The sequence below is a fragment of the Brassica napus genome, chromosome C3 (assembly GCF_020379485.1).
Source record: "Brassica napus cultivar Da-Ae chromosome C3, Da-Ae, whole genome shotgun sequence".
Classification (NCBI taxonomy): Eukaryota; Viridiplantae; Streptophyta; class Magnoliopsida; order Brassicales; family Brassicaceae; genus Brassica; species Brassica napus.
The window spans coordinates 9,382,585-9,403,072 of record NC_063446.1 but is presented as its reverse complement, the minus strand read 5'-3'; the positions used below and the strand labels follow the sequence as shown (position 1 = coordinate 9,403,072).

General features: G+C 34.0%; 2 protein-coding genes and 1 pseudogene across 3 annotated transcripts; 1 reads left to right on the top strand and 2 right to left on the bottom strand.

Moving 5' to 3' along the window:
* Positions 1-314: 314 nt before the first annotated feature.
* Positions 315-2,206, bottom strand: LOC125582910. Its single transcript, XM_048749364.1, has 3 exons — positions 1,645-2,206; positions 1,010-1,506; positions 315-371 (listed from the first exon to the last, which is right to left on the bottom strand). Exons 1-3 carry the CDS (start codon positions 2,204-2,206, stop codon positions 315-317), a joined length of 1,116 nt encoding a protein of 371 aa, XP_048605321.1.
* A 6,096-nt stretch (positions 2,207-8,302) lies between these two features.
* On the top strand, positions 8,303-10,916 carry LOC106387884 (annotated as a pseudogene). The gene is made up of 10 exons (XR_001277751.3): positions 8,303-8,619; positions 8,807-8,892; positions 8,971-9,037; positions 9,128-9,270; positions 9,724-9,772; positions 9,890-10,027; positions 10,108-10,188; positions 10,269-10,445; positions 10,527-10,613; positions 10,715-10,916. The product of XR_001277751.3 is annotated as a malonyl CoA-acyl carrier protein transacylase-like (transcript).
* Positions 10,917-16,527: 5,611 nt separating this feature from the next.
* Positions 16,528-20,201, bottom strand: LOC106383837 (mitogen-activated protein kinase kinase kinase 20-like). The gene has a single exon (XM_048752406.1). It carries the CDS (start codon positions 18,591-18,593, stop codon positions 17,598-17,600), a length of 996 nt encoding a protein of 331 aa, XP_048608363.1. The 5' UTR covers positions 18,594-20,201; the 3' UTR covers positions 16,528-17,597.
* Positions 20,202-20,488: the final 287 nt, after the last annotated feature.

The window sequence follows — 20,488 nt, the reverse complement described above, 5'->3', positions numbered from 1 at the left end:
ATCAAGCTTTTTATCACATGTTTCATCTTGAAAAGACAAAAATGTAAGATGTGAACTACACCATGTATGGTATAGGAGTACGTTATATTCGTCAAATGATTAATGCCCAAAAAGAATGGAGTAAAAGGACGTATGAGGAAGCTTCATAACACGGAGGTTTCGGGCACCGACTCCGTACGAGCGGCGCCGAAATTGATTAATTAAGAAATTAGTTTTTTTTTTAGTTTACTTTCTACTATAAATGAATAAACCTCGTGCGTGCCACAAGATTCTTTTGGTCTTTACTTATGATTGAAACTTAATTAAGTATGAAACTAATTAAAAGGGTCAATTAATTGAAGAACGTGACCCAAGTCTGTCATTTGCCTCAACTGAACAATACAACCAACAAAGTAAATCACATAATTAATTATGAGGTTAAATAGTCTATGAAAAGGCTCAATGGAGTTAAGTCTAAGATCGTCAAGACAGAATTGAGATCGTTTTTTTTTCCTTTATTTTTGTACTTTTAGTTTTGTAGATTTGTAAACCAGTTTATGCGAGCAATCAATTTTTCAATCGGAATTATACTTTTTTTTCACGTAGGAATCAGTCGATTGTACAATATACTAATATACTGCATTATTTAAAACCAAACCTGCCGTATGTTGCCGTATGTTGAGGCAGCTGTATTTGTACTTATTGGACTAATCCTAACAAGAAAACCTGTTAGAGCATTGGAGTCCTTAGTAATTAATTTTTTTTTTTTTTTGAATAGTTAAGGACTCTAATCATAATTATGAGTCCAATGGTGTTATCCACTTTGGAGTTCTTAGATTTTTGTTTTTTGAATTGAATCTTAGAAATCATAAATTAATAATTTTGTAAAACGTTTAAATAATAAATTGTCATTTATTAAATGATTAAATGTAAACATACAAAATTAAACATCTTCATCATTACCAAATTTGTTCCAAATATTGTCAATCAAATCATTTTTTAATTGTTCATGTATACGCCTATCACGAACATGATTCCGTACTCCAGGCATATTACCGAGATTTGAAGGCATGTCGGTAGAATATGACATATCCACCTGTGAACTCCTACTCGAGTCTCCTTCTTCAAACGCAGATGTATCAAACTGAGTATAGCCATCCCGTTCAGTTTCTACTATCATATTGTGCAGTATGATACAAGTTCGCATAACCGTCCCTATTTGTCTCTTGTCCCACAAAATAGCCGGGTTTTTCACTATTGCAAATCGAGCTTGGAATACTCCAAAAGCACGTTCCACATCTTTTCTGGTTGCTTCTTGAACTTTAGCAAATAACTCGGCTTTAGGACCTTGAGGGAGTGAGATTGATTGGATAAATGTTGACCATTTCGGATATATGTCGTCAGTGAGGTAGTACGCCAAATCATACTGGTGTCTGTTGACCACGTACTGTACCCTTGGAGCTCGACCTTGTAAAATGTCATCAAAAACAGGAGACTGATCGAGGACGTTAATATCGTTTAAAGTACCTGGGGGACCAAAAAAAGCGTGCCATATCCAAAGATCTTGTGAAGCTACAGCCTCCAAGACAATGGTCGGCTTTCCTGATCCCCGTGTATATTGTCCTTTCCAAGCGGTTGGGCAATTTTTCCACTCCCAATGCATACAGTCGATGCTTCCTATCATCCCTGGAAAACCGCGTATCTCTCCAATATCGAGTAGTCGTTGAAGATCGTCTGGGGTGGGTCTTCGTAGATACTCAGCTCCAAACCACTGTATTACGCCTTCAGTGAAATTGCTTAAACACGAAAGTACTGTGCTTTCACCAAGTCGGAGATATTCGTCAACAGCGTCAGCCGCACAACCATAAGCAAGCATACGAAGAGCTGCCGTACACTTTTGTAGCGGAGATAGAACTAACCTTCCGATAGCATCCCTTATTTGTTGAAAGAATGGAATATTTTCAGATAGGCGATCGACAATACGCATGAATACTTCCTTGTTCATGCGGAAACGCCGTCTGAATAAATGAGCCGGAAATGTCGGATCATCACAGAAGTAGTCTTTCCATAGACGGTTATGGCCATCCTCGCGGTTTCGTTCGACGTATGCACGTTTGTTTTGTTTCTTTGTTTGGTTCTCCACAATGTTATTGTAGCTATCTTCAAAATATTCATCGATAGCCTCATCCAAAGCCGCATTTAATCTTCGATCGACTTCATCTGCCATCTATTTGTGTATATATTATACGCATAATAAAACTGTTATATTAAGAAATTAAATAAGTCCACTAACGAAAATTATTTATGATTAACAATCCTAGTTATCATAATAAAACTGATCTTAAAAAGATCTAGTACATGAATATATTATAACAAAAAACAAGTGGTAGAGAAATTTTTAAGCACAAAAAATGCTAATGGCTTATTTAATAATACGATTTAAACATTTCAAACAACATTTCAAAAAATGCGTAATGACTATCGAAGTGAAGATGGTGATTCTATTTCTTATCATTACAAACAGATAAAAGAAGGAGGATTATAATTTCTAACCTGAACCAATTATAGAAAGAGGATATTTGTTGACAGAATAATGAGTTACAGAGAGTCTTGGATTAAGGAAAATAAGATAATGATCAAACTGTTCTGAGAACAAGAAGAGAACAAGCAGAAGAACTGGTTTTCTTAACAAGATTTAAAAAAGCGTGAGTACAAGAAGAGACACTACAAACTGACTTATAAAGGCAACTTGGAAATACAAAGAAACAACGAAACAGACACCCGTGACTTGGTGCAGATGAAAATAGGAAAGCAAGACAGAAACAAATAACCCGTGACTTGGTTCAGATACAAAGCAACACATAAACTAAGAACCCGTGAATGAACAAGGAAGAGACACCATCCTTTGTCTTCATCTGGTACATGGTCTTCAGCTTTACCTGAAACAGAGAATAGGAGATGAGTTAGTAAAGTAAACACTAGTTCCAAACTTCTAATGCAAACATCACTAAAGCTAACAAACCATCAATCATGACAACATTTCAGACAAAAGTTTCATTTTGAGAGCTAATTCCATCTCAGAGAGAGGCTCGGGCTTTGCAAGCAAACTTTCTAGCAAACTTTGCTTGGAGATTTGTTTTTTCATCTCCAACAGTCCTTGTAGCTTCGCCAATTCTTCTTCTTCTTTTCCCGTTTTATGCCTCTTCCCCGCAGCCTTAGCAGCTTTAACCCCTATTGGTCTCTCTTCTGGCTCTGGAACTGGAGAATCCACTGGTTTCCGCTTGTCCTTGTCCTTCTCCAGATACATTGAGCACCATTTAACATCGTGCCTAAGCTCCCGCCAGGCATGTTACAAGTTGAACTTCATGTTCTGGTCACTGTAGAAGATATCCAACGCTTGCTTCATCACATCGTTCTCATTTTGCCCGCTTCTCTGCTCCCTCAGTGCCATGTCATAGCATCCAGCAAACTTACAGACCAAATCATTGATCCTAGCCCATCTTTGCTTGCATTGACCTAGTTCTCTTGGCACTGTCCCAACCAGGAGAGGACTGGAGTTGTAGTACTCGACAATCCCCATCCAGAAGGCACCAGCTTTTTGTTCATTACTAACTATTGAATCTATGCTGGTGTTGAGCCAAGCACCTATGAGGATTATATCCTCCTTCACAGACCACTTTCTCCTCTCTTTAACACTAGACTCTTCAGGACATTGGCTACTAAAGAAAGGAGTTTCTAATGAGTCAAGGTCGACTGATCCTTGACTCGCTAAGAGGTTAACAAAACTAGGGGACCTTGCCATTTAGGAGGAACTCTCAGTGATTCTCTACTAGAATCAGAGAGGATTAAATAAGGGATTCAACATTGAATCCTAGTAGAAAAATGTCAAATCAGAACAGCTAGAGACAATTAAATGCAATTTTACTTTGCAAGATGCAGTTACGGTAAATTTAATGGTGGTTTAGTGTGCATTTATAACTACCAAGTTGGAAAGTATAAACTGCAAAGTAAATGTTTTCAAAGCATAGGAATCAAATCCGTTTTCAAACTACAAAGTTACCGATAGTCCTATCCGTTTCAATTCTAACTGCTAATTTTAAACTAGAGAGTTAAAGAAGACATGTAACTTTAAACACTAACCTCAGAGGACTCTCTCAAGGTCAGACACACGCCTAAGCAACATCCTCACCTGGGCCTGAACAGACATCAGAGAAACAAAACAATAGGTTAGAATGACATACAAACAACTATCAAGTTTTGATTCTGTTAACATAGAAACTCACCTTTAGTTCGTCGCATTCTCTGAGAAGCTTCTCATGCTCGTGAACCCTTATTTTGAGCCTCTCCACCTCTTGTTGCACACCCATAACCCATGGCTACCTAAAATGCATCCCGTCATTCTGCCAAAGAAGAATAAACTTTGTCAAACAGCAATGGATCCAAAAAAAATATATTTCAAACAGCATTTGATCAAACAGCAAGAGACATAACACTTCAAACCTCGAAGTCTTTGCAGATGAAGTATCTTTTCCCTGGGAGGTAGTCATATGTATCCTCTTCATCTACGGATTCCTTCGTGATTTATCCACAGGGGCACAATTTGGGAATCCCTTGTTGCGCATCTGCAACGAAATGGAGCATGTCGTAGTGTGCTTTGCGTGCCTTCATATCTCGCAGTTCTTCCTCCATTTCACAACCTGCGAGAAGAAATTATTTTTAAGATTTACTGGATTGTAACCATTCAAAACAGATAACCTATTATAATCAAACTAGACGAATTTCATTCAAAAAACATGGAAGAAGAAATAATCAAACCCAAACGAAAACCCTTAATCAATTATCACCTCAATCCCGAACCTTTAATCGCGAAGAAAACACCAAACAAGTGAATCGAGAAGAAGAAAATAGCTAACCCAGACGAAAACCCTAATCCGATAAAATCCCCAATTCGATTAGAAACCCTAAATCTATTTAAACCCAACAATCGAACCCTAAAAACTGATGAAATAAACATGCATCCACTCCAGAAGGAAAGAAATTGAACAAAGAGCTCGGATTTACCTTCAACAAAGACGCTCTCTTATCGCCTCTTGTATCCCCTTTCTTATTGCGTCTCATGTTTTTTTTTTCAGTTGCTCGCGAAAGTGAATGATTTTTCTCACTCTTACGAAACACAACCCTTTTCCCGAGCCAATCCTGTAGTGCCAGCACATCAAGGATTTGGTCCTTAGTTCCCTTAATTAAGGACTCATTCTTAACTTGCCGATTTTTTTTAATATTATTATAATCCCTTTAGCTTAAGGATTTATGTTAAGGATTCACTTAACAGCCCGCGTTGCGGGTGGTCTTAGGGCATCTTTAACCCACTGACACGTGGCGGTCCGCGATTGATCTATTTTTTAATTTTTTTTTTATAAATCAGGAAAAAAAAATTAAAAAAAAAAAAAAATTTAAGCACTCATTATGGGTTGTTAGGTGCTCTTAGTACTCTAATCTCTGTGCTTATCATTTCTCTTTTTTTTGGTCGAATACTTATCATTTCTCTATAATGTAATGATTACACTGCTAGATAATACTAGTACAAATAAAACATACGTATAGTATAGCTATAATTTTTTTGTCAAACGGTTCATTGAATCAACGTCTGTTCTCCAGTTCCAGTTACAAACTTCCATTTTACATTTTGTTATGGCTTACGAATATGTCATTGTTATGAATCGATTAGGCTAGTTCTAATTGGTCCTTGTTTGTGATACTGCAGATTTATAAATGAAGAATCCAAAGCCGGATTGAATTTGGAGAATATGGATAATAATTTTTATGTAGTATGGGTATATTTATATTTCTCGTCTTGTAACAAATATAATAGTAATCAGACTTCTTACTAATATAAATAGTTGTATATTTTAAAAAAAAGAAAATAAAAAAAATAATTGTATACAATTAATATGAATGGACATGTTTAGAGTTTTTTAAAGACAAAATTCTAGGTTCAATACAAACACAATTTCTCTCATCTTTTTTCTACAATGCAAGCGATATGTAATGTCTATAGTATATGCAAGTATATTGCATGCATTTACGATAGTATACTATCCTATTTTATGGATCCGATATAATATGTTACAATCTCCTCAGCCGATTGTTTCACTGCTGCCACCGTCTTTTTCCCACTTCCATCGCCACCTCCTCACCTCCTCCCACCGTCTCTTCTTCTCCTCCACCTCATGTAACAACAACAACATCCCCTCTTCCGCTGCCGTTAGATACACCTTCTCCTCCTCCACAGATTGTGTCACTGTAGTGAGCTCATGCATCCATAAGTCGACACCTCATATCTTTCTTTTGACATTAGATCTCGACGAGAATTATAGATTGTTCCAAATATTTTCAGAAACCTTTTTACACTCTCCGCCCCTCCTGGCAATGCAACTTTTCCTGTGTGGAGTCTCTATCACCTCTGGTGGTATTATCTCCATCTTGGACAACCAGGTCATATCCACATTTCCTCTATCCAAAACGACTGATCTTACTCTACCAAAATGGAGTGAACCTTCAGAATTCAGATAGACATTGCTCATTAGGAGTTGCAAACATGTCACATTATATGATAGCCCACCAAAATCCAATTACATGGGAGATAGAGAGAGAGGTTCTTATAGCCCATTGCGGGTACGTTAAGGTTGACTAGTCTCTACCTTAGGCGTAATGTTGTATTTATCTTTTATGAAGAATTTACGGATAGGTTCACCAAGACCGGTTCCGCTTTTATTATCTTTCTCGGTTGAGAAGAGCATCCTACCACCATACCATGTGTACTTGGTGAATTTTATTCCCTACTGTAACTATCTCCCAAATTAACACGGGTCGACGAGCTATTTCCACACAATAATTATCATATATAACATCAGATCTCCACCAAAGTATGATCCCGTGCTATATCTCCACGAATTGATAGTTGCAAACTTATTTCTCTCCGAATCGATAGTTCAAAACTTAATTACCCATAGACGATAGTTTAAGTCGGTTTTTTGGTTCTAATCGGTGTAATCTTAACCAAATAATTTAAAATCAATTAAACCAAACAAAAATTCAATTTTTATATATTTTGTCAAAAAACAGACATTTTATCATCTTTTTCACAAACCTTTCGTCCCTACCAACACCATTACATTTGTAAACTCATAATCTCATAAACTCCAATTTATATCTTCATACGATAAGCAGAGCTTTAGCTAACTGATATTCCATGAATCATTTATTCTTGTCTTTGTCCTTCCTGATGCGAGACACTCTGAAAATTCTAACTTGGATTTTAAGAGGCTCTGTTTTTATGACGTACTAAAGTTATATCTTAATTTCTTTTGCATTTTTTATCAAAGAAACATCAAACTCATGTTCTTCTTCCAAATCATCATCATCTCCTTCTTCAAGGATATCCGCCCAATTTGAGAGGCCTAATTAAGTGCCTAGAAACCATGCGTTTTCGATTAGGCAGAGGAGAGATTGTGACACTTGGATTGTGGAGATGCTCAGATACAATGCGTGAAGGGTTAAAGGAAGAGAAACATTACATAAGGAGATAGAGAGCTTAAAGTTTAGGAAGAACAATGTCGGTGTTGTGAAACGTGTGAAGAAGATGATAAAATATGTTTATATATATATATATATATATATATATATATCAAATTTTTGTATATATATATATGTATATCAAATTTTTGTTGGGTTTAACTGATTTTAAAATTATTTAGTCAAGACTAAACCGATTAAAACAAAAAAATTGATTTAAACCATTGTCTTTGGGCCATTAAGTTTTGAACTATCGATTTGGAGAGAAATAAGTTTGCAACTTTCAATTCGGGGAGATATAGCATGGGATCATACTTCGGTGGAGATCTGGTGCTATGATAGTTATCGTGGGGAAATGGCTCTTTGGCCCAATTAACACCTTTAGTTTTGATATAGGGTCCGATTGGTAATGGCTGTAGCTTTAAAATTTTTGCTGTAGAAAAAAATATGTAAACTTTTTGTTGTGGCTTTAGATTCTAGTGCTGTAGAATCTTATGGAAATCACTAAAAAATTGCTTTGGATATTTGGCTCTGCAGAGCACTTGTACAGCTGTAGGTTATTTCAAGAGCTGTGGTTTCAAAAAAAAATTTTAAGCTTGATTGCTCTGAATTTGGTGCTGTAAAAATAAATAGGGCCGTGGACAGCACCTACGGTAACTACCAATAACCCCCGTAAGAAAACAAAACGGTTGGGTAGGTTTCGACACTCTCAACTTCCTCAATGTACAATCCTCGTTAACTCCGCTTTTAAGCCTTTCTTAAAAGAATGAGCTTACGGCTACTTCTCACTTTGCTTCACCGTACTATCCTACGCACGTACCTCTTATCATCCGCACGCTTTCCAGCGCCACCACCATGGCCACCTCCTCCTCCTCTTCCTTGCTCCTCCCTTCCGTATCTCTCAACAACCTCTCCTCCTATAGAAATGCCTCCTCCCTCGGATTCTCCGTCAAGAATCTCACCCGATCCAGGGTCTCCATAAGCGTCTCAGCTGCATCTCACACTGCTGTCAACGACTCTTTGTTCGCCGACTACAAACCCACCTCTGCTTTTCTATTTCCCGGTCAGGTAATTTCCATTAAACCGGAATCAGATTGAAAAAAAACTACCAAAGGCCCATTACTTTAGCATTCTACTATTACAAATTCTGAAAATTTTATTTATTCAAAGGATCCACATTTAGAGGTTAATTTGCTTTTAATCAGACAATGTATCTGGAAAGTTGTCGTGTAATGAATTTGCTAAAATATCTCAGGGAGCTCAAGCAGTAGGGATGGGCAAAGAAGCTCAGAGTGTTGCAGCAGCTGGAGAGTTGTATAACAAAGCTAACCATATCTTGGGGTATGTACGTTCCCTTTGCTTTAAACCTTCTTCATTTAGTGAAATTAATAATAAACCCATTTGGTGGCGGCTTTTTAGGTATGATCTTGTTGACGTATGTGTTAATGGACCTAAAGAGAAGCTTGATTCCACTGTCATAAGCCAGGTTCATCTTTCTTGTCACCTACTATATCTATCAGAACCGAATCCCTTTTTTATGTTGTTTAAGTTTATTGATTTCCCAATTTTTTCACAGCCTGCTATTTACGTCACAAGTTTAGCAGCTGTTGAATTGCTCCGTGTTCGTGAAGGCGGCGAAAAAATCATTAACTCGGTTGATGTTACTTGTGGTCTCAGTTTGGGAGAGTACACTGCTCTGGCCTTTGCTGGAGCCTTCAGGTTAGTTGATCTTACAACACTTTCTCTTGTCTATAATCTACTAAAGTAAGGACAATATACGTACATAATATGTGGGACTTGTGAGAAAAAATGAGAACTCTTCTTGAAAAGCGGTTTGTTAATAAACCACACAAGAGTGGCCGAGTGGTAAGGTGGGCTTGCAAATTAACCTACCATCTCAGATGTACCCGCTTGTGTGGCGAGACGGCATTGGTATCTAATTCCCATTGCGAACAATGGGTGTCTGGCGTGGGTAAGCTCCAGGGGATTAGTCAGTTGGGCCTAGGCCCGCTGGATACCCGGGTTATAAAAAATGGTTTGTTAATAGCTGAACCAATATCTCCTAAATTGAAAGATGGTGGTGATATTCCCCATATATTATTATTGTATGAAACACATGTTACTTTGTCATGTCTGCACCATTGCCTTACTTTTCTATTTTTAATTCTTAAGCTTTGAGGATGGGCTAAAGCTTGTAAAACTTAGAGGAGAAGCCATGCAGGTAAAGATTTTATAAACTTTATTTTTGCATATTGATTATGTCAAAGCTTAGGTTGGTGTTTTGTTTGGCTGAACAGCTGTTTGATCACTTAGTTTATAATTAAACTCCTTTTTTTAGGCGGCTGCGGATGCTGCTAAGAGTGCCATGGTTAGTATCATAGGGTTGGACTCAGAAAAAGTTCAGCAGCTATGTGATGCAGCAAATCAGGAAGTAGATGAAGCTGACAAAGTTCAGATTGCAAATTACTTATGTCCGGTAATATATTATATATATAGATCCTCCATGAAGTCATTTTTGCATTCTAGATTAGTAGAAAATCATTTGTTCAAATACAGGGTAACTACGCAGTATCTGGAGGTCTTAAGGGAATCGAAGTTGTTGAAGCCAAAGCTAAGTCATTCAAGGCTCGAATGACGGTATCTTCTCAGCTTTATCTTATGATGTGCCTGTCTTCGTTGAGGCTGAAAAGAAACATGATGGTTGTTGGGGTGTGTAGGTTCGGCTAGCTGTTGCGGGTGCTTTCCACACAAGTTTCATGGAACCAGCAGTGTCTAGATTAGAAGCTGCATTGGCGGAAACGGAGATCAGAAGTCCAAGGATCCCAGTGATCTCCAATGTGGATGCACAGCCTCATGCAGATCCAGACACAATCAAGAAGATACTTGCACGCCAGGTTAAAAAAAAATCAGTACTTCATTAGAGCTCTATGTATTACTTTAAAACAAAGACTGAAAAGGGTGTTGAAACCTGCCAGGTGACATCTCCAGTCCAATGGGAGACAACAGTAAAGACACTCTTATCCAAAGGACTCAAGAGCAGCTATGAATTGGGACCTGGAAAGGTATACTTTTCTTAGCTTCGTAATCTAAGTTATAGCTTGAAGTTTCTTGTTCTTCGTCTAAGTCGTGTGTGAGTGTGTGTTTTATGCATTTCAAACAACAGGTGATTGCAGGGATATTCAAGAGAGTAGATAAAAGTGCTAGCGTCGAAAACATCAGTGCTTGAGACTCTCTCTGCTGCTTTAGATGTTTGGAATTTGAAAGTTTTGTTATCGAATATTTATGTAACACTTAGCACGACGATATATGTTGTATCTTTGTTTAAAATTTCAGTTATTGAAAGTGAAAGGGCAACACTTCATTGATGACAAAATCTTAAGATTGTTTGTTTTTAAAACGATGGACCAACCATCGCTAAAGCCCAGTATCATCACTGCTGTACAACAGTTCATGCACAAGAACCCATATCTGTTTTGTGGCAGGATACTATTCTAGGACTAGACTAGACCACAGGTGGCCCGACGATAAAGTAGCTGACTTATTGTATTTATTGTCCATAAGCATTTTTGAATAAAAAATCTAAATAGCCAAAATTGGTAACATGTATATAACTAAAATAGATAGTTACCAACGTCGAATTGAACTAGTGGTAAAAAGGTCGCGGCTGTAACTACTACCACCTAGATTCAATTCACTCTGGGAAAAATTTATTTACAATTCTTAGATTCATAGCAAAGATGTGAAACCACCATAAAATAGATAGTTATGTATATTAAATTTATTATTCTATAATTATAATGATAATTTAGTTTAGTTTTTATTTCTAATGAATGTAAATCTATACTATTAAAACAAAAAGCTCTTTTTTGAGTTGTCCTTCTATTTTGTAAATACTTAGATCTTTTTTTAACATGTGATCTATTTATTTTTTTGAGATTTTTTTTATAATATTAATTTGTAATCAGTTAAATAATAAATTATATGACTATTCATTAAAGATGTCAACAGCTTTAATAAGTCTGAATAATTTTTTACTAAAAATAATAACTCAACCTAAAATCATGGAGAACATGACAACTAAGAAAAATCATTTTCCAAATACTAGTACAGATTTTAATAATCAAATAAATTTAATAACTTAGAAAAATTAAATAAGCCATGACATTTTATGTTTACAAATAAATATAAATCACTTTTTTTTATTTTTTATAAAAATATTTTTAATATTTTAGTATAATTATAAATCTAATTATTATATGTGTATATATAGCATGACAACTAAGCAAAATCACTTCTCAAATAATAGTATAGATTTTAATACTCAAATAAATTTAATAATTTAGAAAAAGTAAATAAGCCATGACATATTATGTTTAGAAACAAATATAAATATTTTTTTGTTATTTCTTATAAAACTATTTTTAATATTTTAGTATAATTATAAAGCTAATTATTATATGTGTATATACAATATCAATTATAAATTAATAATAAGAAAAAATATGTAGATAAACACAAAATAAATACATGGAATTGTCTTTTCTTTTTTCAACATGTGATCTTTTTATTTTTTGAGATCTTTTTTATAATATTAATTTGTAATCAGTTAAATAATAAATTATATGATTATTCATCAAAGATATCAACGACTTTAACAAGTCTAGATAAATTTTTTATTAAAAATAATAACTCAACCTAAAATCATAAAGAACATGACAACTACGCAAATTCATTTCTCAAATAATAGTATAGATAAATAGATAGATCAAAATACTTAAAAGTATTTGGAAATATACGGAAATTGTATGGCAATGTGTTATTAACTATTTTTAAACATGGATATACAATATTATGATATTACTAATATTTTTAAATATAGATTATTTATAGCAATAAGTGCATGCATCTTAATGTATATACATGTATTAAATAATGAGTACTTATATCTTTCAATAATTTGACTATGATTCTTTAATAATGTCTATCAATTAACTTCTAATATTTGTTACTATACATATGTGTATGTACAATTGGAAAAAAACAATCTCTAAATTTAATATATTTATACTATTTTAAAATTTAAAAGATACAGTTACTATAAATTATTTAAAAATTTTGGCTATAAAAACCGCATATATAGACTATTCATGTTGTGAGTAATAAAAAATAATCATTATCAATTTTATATTCCTAAAACGTTTAAATTCCGGATGACATCATCGAAACTTTACTTTGTTGCTCTTTTAATTATCCTTTCAGCTCTTGTTAGTAGTGTTCAATATCCATTCGTAAGTTTTCTTTTCCTCATAGTATTCTCTTTTTATTTTATAAAATCATTTGTATCTTATATATATACATTTAATGTTTTGGTGGCTAATTCAGGAATTATGGATGCTTCGTCGGATTGTGATTTCAGAGGACCTTGTAAGAAGAAAGAAGATTGTTATGATAGATGTGGAGTGAACAAACCACCTTTTAATAATGCTCTATGTGCACCTTTACAAGAAGTCAACACCCTGAACAGAGTAATTTTCACAAACTTGTGCGTAACCTTAAGAAGCATCCAACTTTATCTTGTCATCAAACAACGAGATGTACCTTAAGGTGAATGAAACGGGTTGATTGTTGGTATACAGAGTGTTCTGTACTCAAAGTAGAACACAGTATCTTCCAACAATGCATGAATTTTTTGCTGTAGCTAATCCTTCGTTGGGCATTAAAACTCTCTATCCCCTTGACATGGATTAGAGGCATGAACCTTTGCTGCAGCTTATACTCAAATGGGCATAACCGCTTTGAACACAGGACCAAGAGATCCTTGCCCGAGAATGGCTGTGAACTTTTGTGTTGCCTTTTGAATATCCCTAAAAAGAACTTTCAAGACTATAAGCTTCATTGGACATAACCGCACTCCATGTTTGGTAGACTATGAAATAATCTCATGATCAAAGGAAAAACCAGTCTGAACCCAGCACGATCATGTCTCCGTCTCCCTTATTTACTTCCAGTATGTTAAACTACTTAAAGAAGTATGATGCATGGCGAGGAATAGTACAATAACAAAGCAGTATAGATATACTTTTTACAGATGTAGATAGGTTTGAGCAAACCCTTCAGAGCACAGTTGGCAAGAACAGCCAAAATGATGCTCTTGTGGAGTAGTCGAAAAGATGATATAATATGGCACAACGAGAACGAATCAAGATCTCAGAGGCTGAACATGAAACAACCTAGCATTTCATTCTCAGGTTACACAAGGATAGAAAAATTCGAAGAAGCTTAAGTCAACAATCTCCAACATTGCCTATTTTGAGAACACCAAGTGGATGGAGGCCCACAGTAGATTCGGATGCGAGAAACTACGCGAAGAGCTTGCCTGAGGAACACTCATTCTCTCCTCACCGGAATCGCCATTTCCTGCAACAAACTCTCTCTCCCACTCTGTTTTCTTTTTAAAATTATCATATAATTTTTTTATATAAAACAAAATAAATAATAATTTATTTGTTGAAACATTTTATGTTTGATGTTTGTAGTAAAAATAAAAACCCCAAACAGAAATATAATGTATTAAATAAAATTATATTTGAAAAATATAATATTAAATAATTTAATTTGGTCACATACAAACATTTCAAGAATAAAACAATTTTAGACAAAAAAATAATAAAATTTGTAATAATTCATATAAAACTAATGTTTAGAATTAAGTATTAATATGATGTTGCATTTTTAATAAATAAACAAAAATAAGTGATTAATATAAGATTAGTACAATTTCATCAAAAACAAATTTCAACAAATTTAAAATTTTCAAAATAATATTATATACATAAAAATTGACATTAAATATATATATTTATAACTTATATATTTTAAATATTATTTTAAAAACAAACATATATATGTATATCCGCACGTATATGCGGGTTTAAATCTAGTATATATTTAAACACAGTCACACAAATTTCTTATAAATTATAATGAATTAGATAGTTTCATGCGTCATATACAGTTTTAAAATAATTATCTATACATAACATTCTGACTTTTAAGCAAAAAAATTTTTTTTTAATAATAACATTATAATTAATTTTGACAAAATAAATATATTTATATAAAAATTTGGTTAACTTTTATTCTAATTTAAAATAAAAATTGGGCAATAAATTTTAAAATTGGACATTTTCATTGTTTTGGAAATACTTCACTGATCATGGCCGTTCTAAAGATTTACCGGATTATTAAATCACTTATTTTAAGTTATATTTATTTTATGTTTTTATTTTAGTTTGGTATTTTTATTAGTTTACGCAAGTTTTATGTAAAATTATTAAATAATCTCTTATGGAATATCATATTTATTTATTTTCTATTTTTGAATATTATTTAAATATGAAATAAAAACATTCAATATTTAAAGGATCATTCTATAAATTAAAAAAGTTCAAATCCAAAATAGAGTAATTGTTCCATATGGAGTAATCTGAAGTATTCTATCCATTACTCCATTTTGAAATTAAAAATAGAGTGTGGTTGGAGCATATTTTATTTAAAAATGGTGTTTGGAGTAGAAAATGGAGTAGTTTTGGAGATGTCCTAAGGCATGATGTGGTGATTACATATAAACAATTATTAAAATTTAAATAAGTTTAGATAAATATAAAATTTTGGAATCTTAACCAATAGTCTTTATATGATGATTTATGAATGTAAATAATTTTTTAAAGATTTAATTATACATAAATTTGATTTTAATTAAAATTATCTTATTTAGTGGTTATTAAATAAAATTAAAATATTTTTTTGAATAAGATAAATATTTATAAAAAATTAAATTTTCCTAATTTAGGCTAGAAAATTTCTTATACTTTTAATTTTATTATTTTTAGTATGTTAACATAATTATGTATTTTGATTTAAACTTTTTGGTATGTAACCAAATTTATCTATTATCTTATTTTAAGAATCTTACCAAAACCAAAAAAAACATTGTTAAAAAAATTTTAGCTATTATTTTATTTTATGATTTTTACCAAAAAAAATTATCATTAAAAAATTGTACATGTCATAATATAATGGAAACATGTCATTTTCTCTAATCCATGTCATTTTGATAATGAATGTGTTGATGGTACATAACAAAAAAAAATTAGTCAGAAATAATATTTAGGGGATAACCTAATATATTTTTATTAGAAATTTTATTTTAACATTAATTAAATATAAGAAAATCTTCAAAAACTCACGATAAAATACAACAACATTGGCGACTGCTTCCTTTAGACTACTTAGACCACCCACAATGGGGGTGTTGAAACACTTTATCAATTGTTGAAAGTGATGCAATGAGGATGTTGAAGAAATGTTGTTATCTACGTGGTATATTCATCTGTTGTAAAGTTTCAACAGCTGAAAAAAATAAAATTGGGGTCCGCTTTGCCACTTGTCACAAAATGGTTGGCTATAACATTTGGAGCGTGCACGGAGTATCACGATTTTTTTTTTTTTTTTTAAATCTGGATAAGATTTAAATACTGTCTTCTGATTGGCTGTGCAGATTACTTTTGATTTTTTTTCTCACCCAATAATTCAAACGCAATTTTTATATAATAAAACTTTTTTGAAAAAAATAAAAATTATATCAAAATTCAAGATTTGTTTTCCTCTATAAATAGAGACCACTCTCACCTCATTTCGACATAGAAAAAAAAACATCATTTTTCATTATAATCAACTATTTTAGTATTTTAAACCTTCTTTTTTGTTAAATGGATGTCAATAATAATCCTTTTAACACTCAAAACTCTTCTAGTTTTCCCTTAAATTTCCAAAATCCCAACAATTATCAATTTCAGAACCAAACTTCCAACCAACCCTAAAATTTGCCAAATTATGGTTTTTCACCAAATTTCTTCATGCCATCATCTGTCCCGAATTATCCTCTAAATTATGGATCGATGATGCAATATTTTTCTCAAACACCTCATGTTTCTTCTACTCCAACGGGTGAGGAAAATGTTCTGAGAGCAGATGAATTTCCCGAATTTTCTACCCAAATAGCTCTTGGTAGCATGACCGGTGTTAGTAAACCCATTCCAGATGCAAATGCAGATGATTCAGCTCAAGCACGCCGTAGAAGCCCTAAGTGGACGACCGATCAAAATTTGGTCCTACTTAGTGGATGGATTAAATATGGAACAGACAGCATTGTTGGCAGAAACCAAAAAAGCGAAGCATACTGAAGTAAAATTTCTGAGTATTGTAATGAGCATTGCTCATTTGATCCTCCCCGTGATGGAGCTTCATGCCGAAATCATTTCAACTATATGAATAAAAAGTTGAGCAAATGGAGTGGCGCTTACGATAATGCTAGGCGTATGCAACAAAGTGGATGGTCGGAGAATGATGTATTGGCAAAAGCGCACGAATTATATTCAAGTGGTAAGAATGAACAATTCAATTTAATGTCGGAGTGGCTTGCTGTTCGTGATCAACCGCGCTATGGTAGTCAAGTAGGAGGAAATACTGGCTCGACAAGTAGTGGATCTAAAAGATCCCGAGAGAGTGATGCAAGTGATTCAAACTCCGTAGGATCAAACTCAGTAGGATCAAGTGCCCGTCCAATGGGGAGAGAGGCAACAAAAAAAAAAGGCAAAAAAGAAAGCAAAGGCGCAACTTTGAAAACAGTCAGCGAAGAGTGGAATGAATACAAACAAACCACAAAACCCCAAATTTGGAAAATTGTTATATCAATGCTCAAAAATTGTTATTTTTCGCAACAGTTGAATATGAATCTGTATTATACAACTTTTAGTCTACTTGCCAACATCCCATTAAAGAAATAGTTGATTGAGTATTCCTCCTGCAACAGTTCTGTTACCTCCAAGTTAAAGCTATGATAAACTTAAGTGTGATTACAGATAATCATGGAAGTTATACAATTTAAAGAAATAAACAATCTCCACGCGAACTTATACACATTCAATTCAACTATTCAAAGGAGAAATACTGATTAAAGAAGAAGTATTGGAACAGGAGCAAAGCTAGGCCATGATGGTCTTGTTAGGCATGACTTGAGCAGCAGCAAGCACACGAATGGTTTTGGTTGTAGAAACATTCCTTCTAACAAAGTTCGCCAGTTGCAGAGCTGATTTTGCCTTTATATTATCGCTCACAGGAGAAGGCTGTGTGATCTTGTTCCCGTCGTCTTCACGCACGAATATATGCTTCAACAATCTTGTCGCGTCTTTTGTCCTAGGCGCAAAGCAAGTCATGATAAAGAGTTTTGCTTCGAAAGGAAGGTCGCTTGGAATCAGCGGCTCTTGGCCATTCATGAGATCATCCACTTCATAGTTCTTATGACACCAAGGTCCCTCCCCAGTGTACATCTCCAGTACACAGCACCCCAACGACCATAAGTCGAGATCTTTCCCTGTCTCTCCGTAAGAAACCGAGTCCGGAGACATGTAGATCGATGTTCCCGCGAACGGATGATTAGGTTCCCACCAGCTACTGTCTCCTTCCCTTCTCGACAAGCCGAAATCAGAAATCTTCAACTCGAAAGAAGATCTCCACGCGCCGTTCTTGTAGGCGTAGCTAGGGAAAACAAGGATGTTCTCTGGTTTGAGGTCGCAGTGTACGTAACCGTGTGCGTGAATCGTGGCTAAGCCTTGGAGAAGCATACGAGTAAAGTCTCTGATCAAAGGATCAGGCAACTTATTGTCTTTGAATGTTTTGTTGAAACTCATCAGGCTTCCACCAGGAGCGTATTCCAAGGGAATCTTGTACTCCACGCAACCATTAAATTGGTTGAGACTTCCTTTCACACTGGTGTTGTAGCACTGGACGATTCTCGGACACCCTTTGAATTCAGACAGTATTTGTACCTCTCTGAAGAGAGACTCTGCATGTTGACTGTCGGAGGTCTTAACGGCAACGGAGACCATAGCGCCGTCGTAGCGAAGGCCTTGATAGAGACTGACGGAACCAAAGGAACCTTTGCCAAGAAGCTTAACAAAGAACAAATCTGGTCTTGCCATTGCAAACAGTTGAAGATGGATTCTCTAAGGTTAGAAGAAAGAAACCCTAACTGAAGTGAAATCTGAGAGAATTAGCAAATAATGTTTGGTTAGCGAGTCGCAACAAATATAGTATATACATATAAGGATAACCGCGTCGACAACTTCCAATTTCCTTTTTCTATTTCACAACAAAAAATAATGATGGAGTCACCAAGCAAAAAGGAAAGTAACAAAATCTGCCTTTGTTCCCACTTCCCACAATCTAATATATTCTAATCGTTGGATCAATCATTTTACGAATTTGCTTTTGGACAATTTTTTTCATTTTCTTACCCGCTCTAAAAAAATCTTAATCGTGAAAGCACCATAGCCTATTGGTTAAGGTTTAAAGGTTTTTACACCCAGGTTTAGGGTTCGAATCCCAGACTATGCAATTTATTGTAGATTACAGAAAATTCAAGTTTCAAATCCCGGAAATAGCGATTTATTAAACAATTAGGCAGACTACGGAAGAAAGGTTTACAAGAGATCTTCAATATGGTGTAAGTAAATTTGGTTAGACTTAGATCTTCATAGGACGACTCCAACTGATGCAGTTAGGCGTAGGTGTTCATAAGACAGGTAGTATTGTCGGTTGTCGAATCGCCTATGTAATTTTTCTCGTATCATAATTGTAAGATTATATAATAAATCAGCGTTATAAAAAAAAAATCTTAATCCGCACAGTGAAAACAATTTTCACTCTGTTGGACTTGTATTAGACTATTGTCGTTACAAAATTAGAATTTGACTAAAAATAAAATGTCTTAGTTTCCTTTTTTAAAAGTTGTGCTGTCACTTAAAAAAAGGGTTATTTTGTCACTAAACAAAATGGAAAATCCAGTGAGAGAAGACAGTAAAGACTAAAACGCTCTTATCCAGAGGACTTAAATAACATGAATAACTTGGGGTTCTTATAATATGGTTCTTAACGAAAATTAAAAGTTAAGAAACAGTTTCTTAACTTCCGCTAAAAACCTCACTTTAAGAACTTCGGGTTAATCATGGTTTAAGAACAGTTATGAACTGCGACCTGGAAAGGTATATTTTGTCTAGCCTCGTAATCTAAGTTATAACTTGATGTTTATTCTTCGTCTAATAGCGTCTCCAATGTACACCTCTATAATTTTTTCTAAGATAAAGATCTCTATTATAGAGGTGAAAATGCTCCAATGTATACCTTTATAATAGAGTTTATCTATTTTAGAAAAAAATATAGAGGAAAATTACTATATTTAGAGGTGAAAATAGCATATCTCTATATTTTCTCTTATAAATAGATGAACTCTATTATAGAGATATACATTTGAACATTTTCACATCTATAATAGAGTTTATCTATTTTAAGAAAAATATAGAGATAGAAATAGAGGTGGGATGGAAAAGGTTTGTGTGAGTGTGTTTTATGCATTTCAAACAAGTGATTGCAAGGATATTCAAAAGAGTAGATAAAAAAGCGCCAGCGTTGAAAATATCAGTGCTTGACACTATGTCTCTGGTGTTTTAAAAGTTTGGACCCAACCTTTTAAACAAAAAAGAAAGAGATCAGTCACGTGACAATCAAATCCGAGACTAATCAGAAGAAAGAGATCAGTCACGTGACAATCAAATATATATATATCTTTTACGTTTTATATTAAGTAAAACTTTTTAGTTATATGATTTTGTAATCATTTGTATCTTATCATAACAAAAATATTAAACCATGAATCACAAAAATTTGAATGCGAAACTTTTAACAGTTTTAGTAATTTATAGTCGTTTAAAAAAAATGAAATATAACATATAGAAAAATCTAAATTTTATTATATAGTTAATGTAGTTGTTTAATTTATTTTATTGATTTAATTTTAAACAAATATGGTAGAGTATAC

Excerpts from the sequence above, each read along its gene's own strand:
- LOC106383837 (XM_048752406.1), bottom strand. The coding sequence starts at position 18,593 with ATGGCAAGACCAGATTTGTTCTTTGTTAAGCTTCTTGGCAAAGGTTCC.
- LOC125582910 (XM_048749364.1), bottom strand. The coding sequence starts at position 2,206 with ATGGCAGATGAAGTCGATCGAAGATTAAATGCGGCTTTGGATGAGGCT. Across the intron at positions 1,507-1,644 it reads GATGATAGGAAGCATCGACT|GTACTTTAAACGATATTAAC; the intron begins GTATGCATTGGG and ends TTGGTCCCCCAG. Across the intron at positions 372-1,009 it reads TGCCTGGAGTACGGAATCAT|TTGAGGCAAATGACAGACTT; the intron begins GTTCGTGATAGG and ends TGTATTGTTCAG.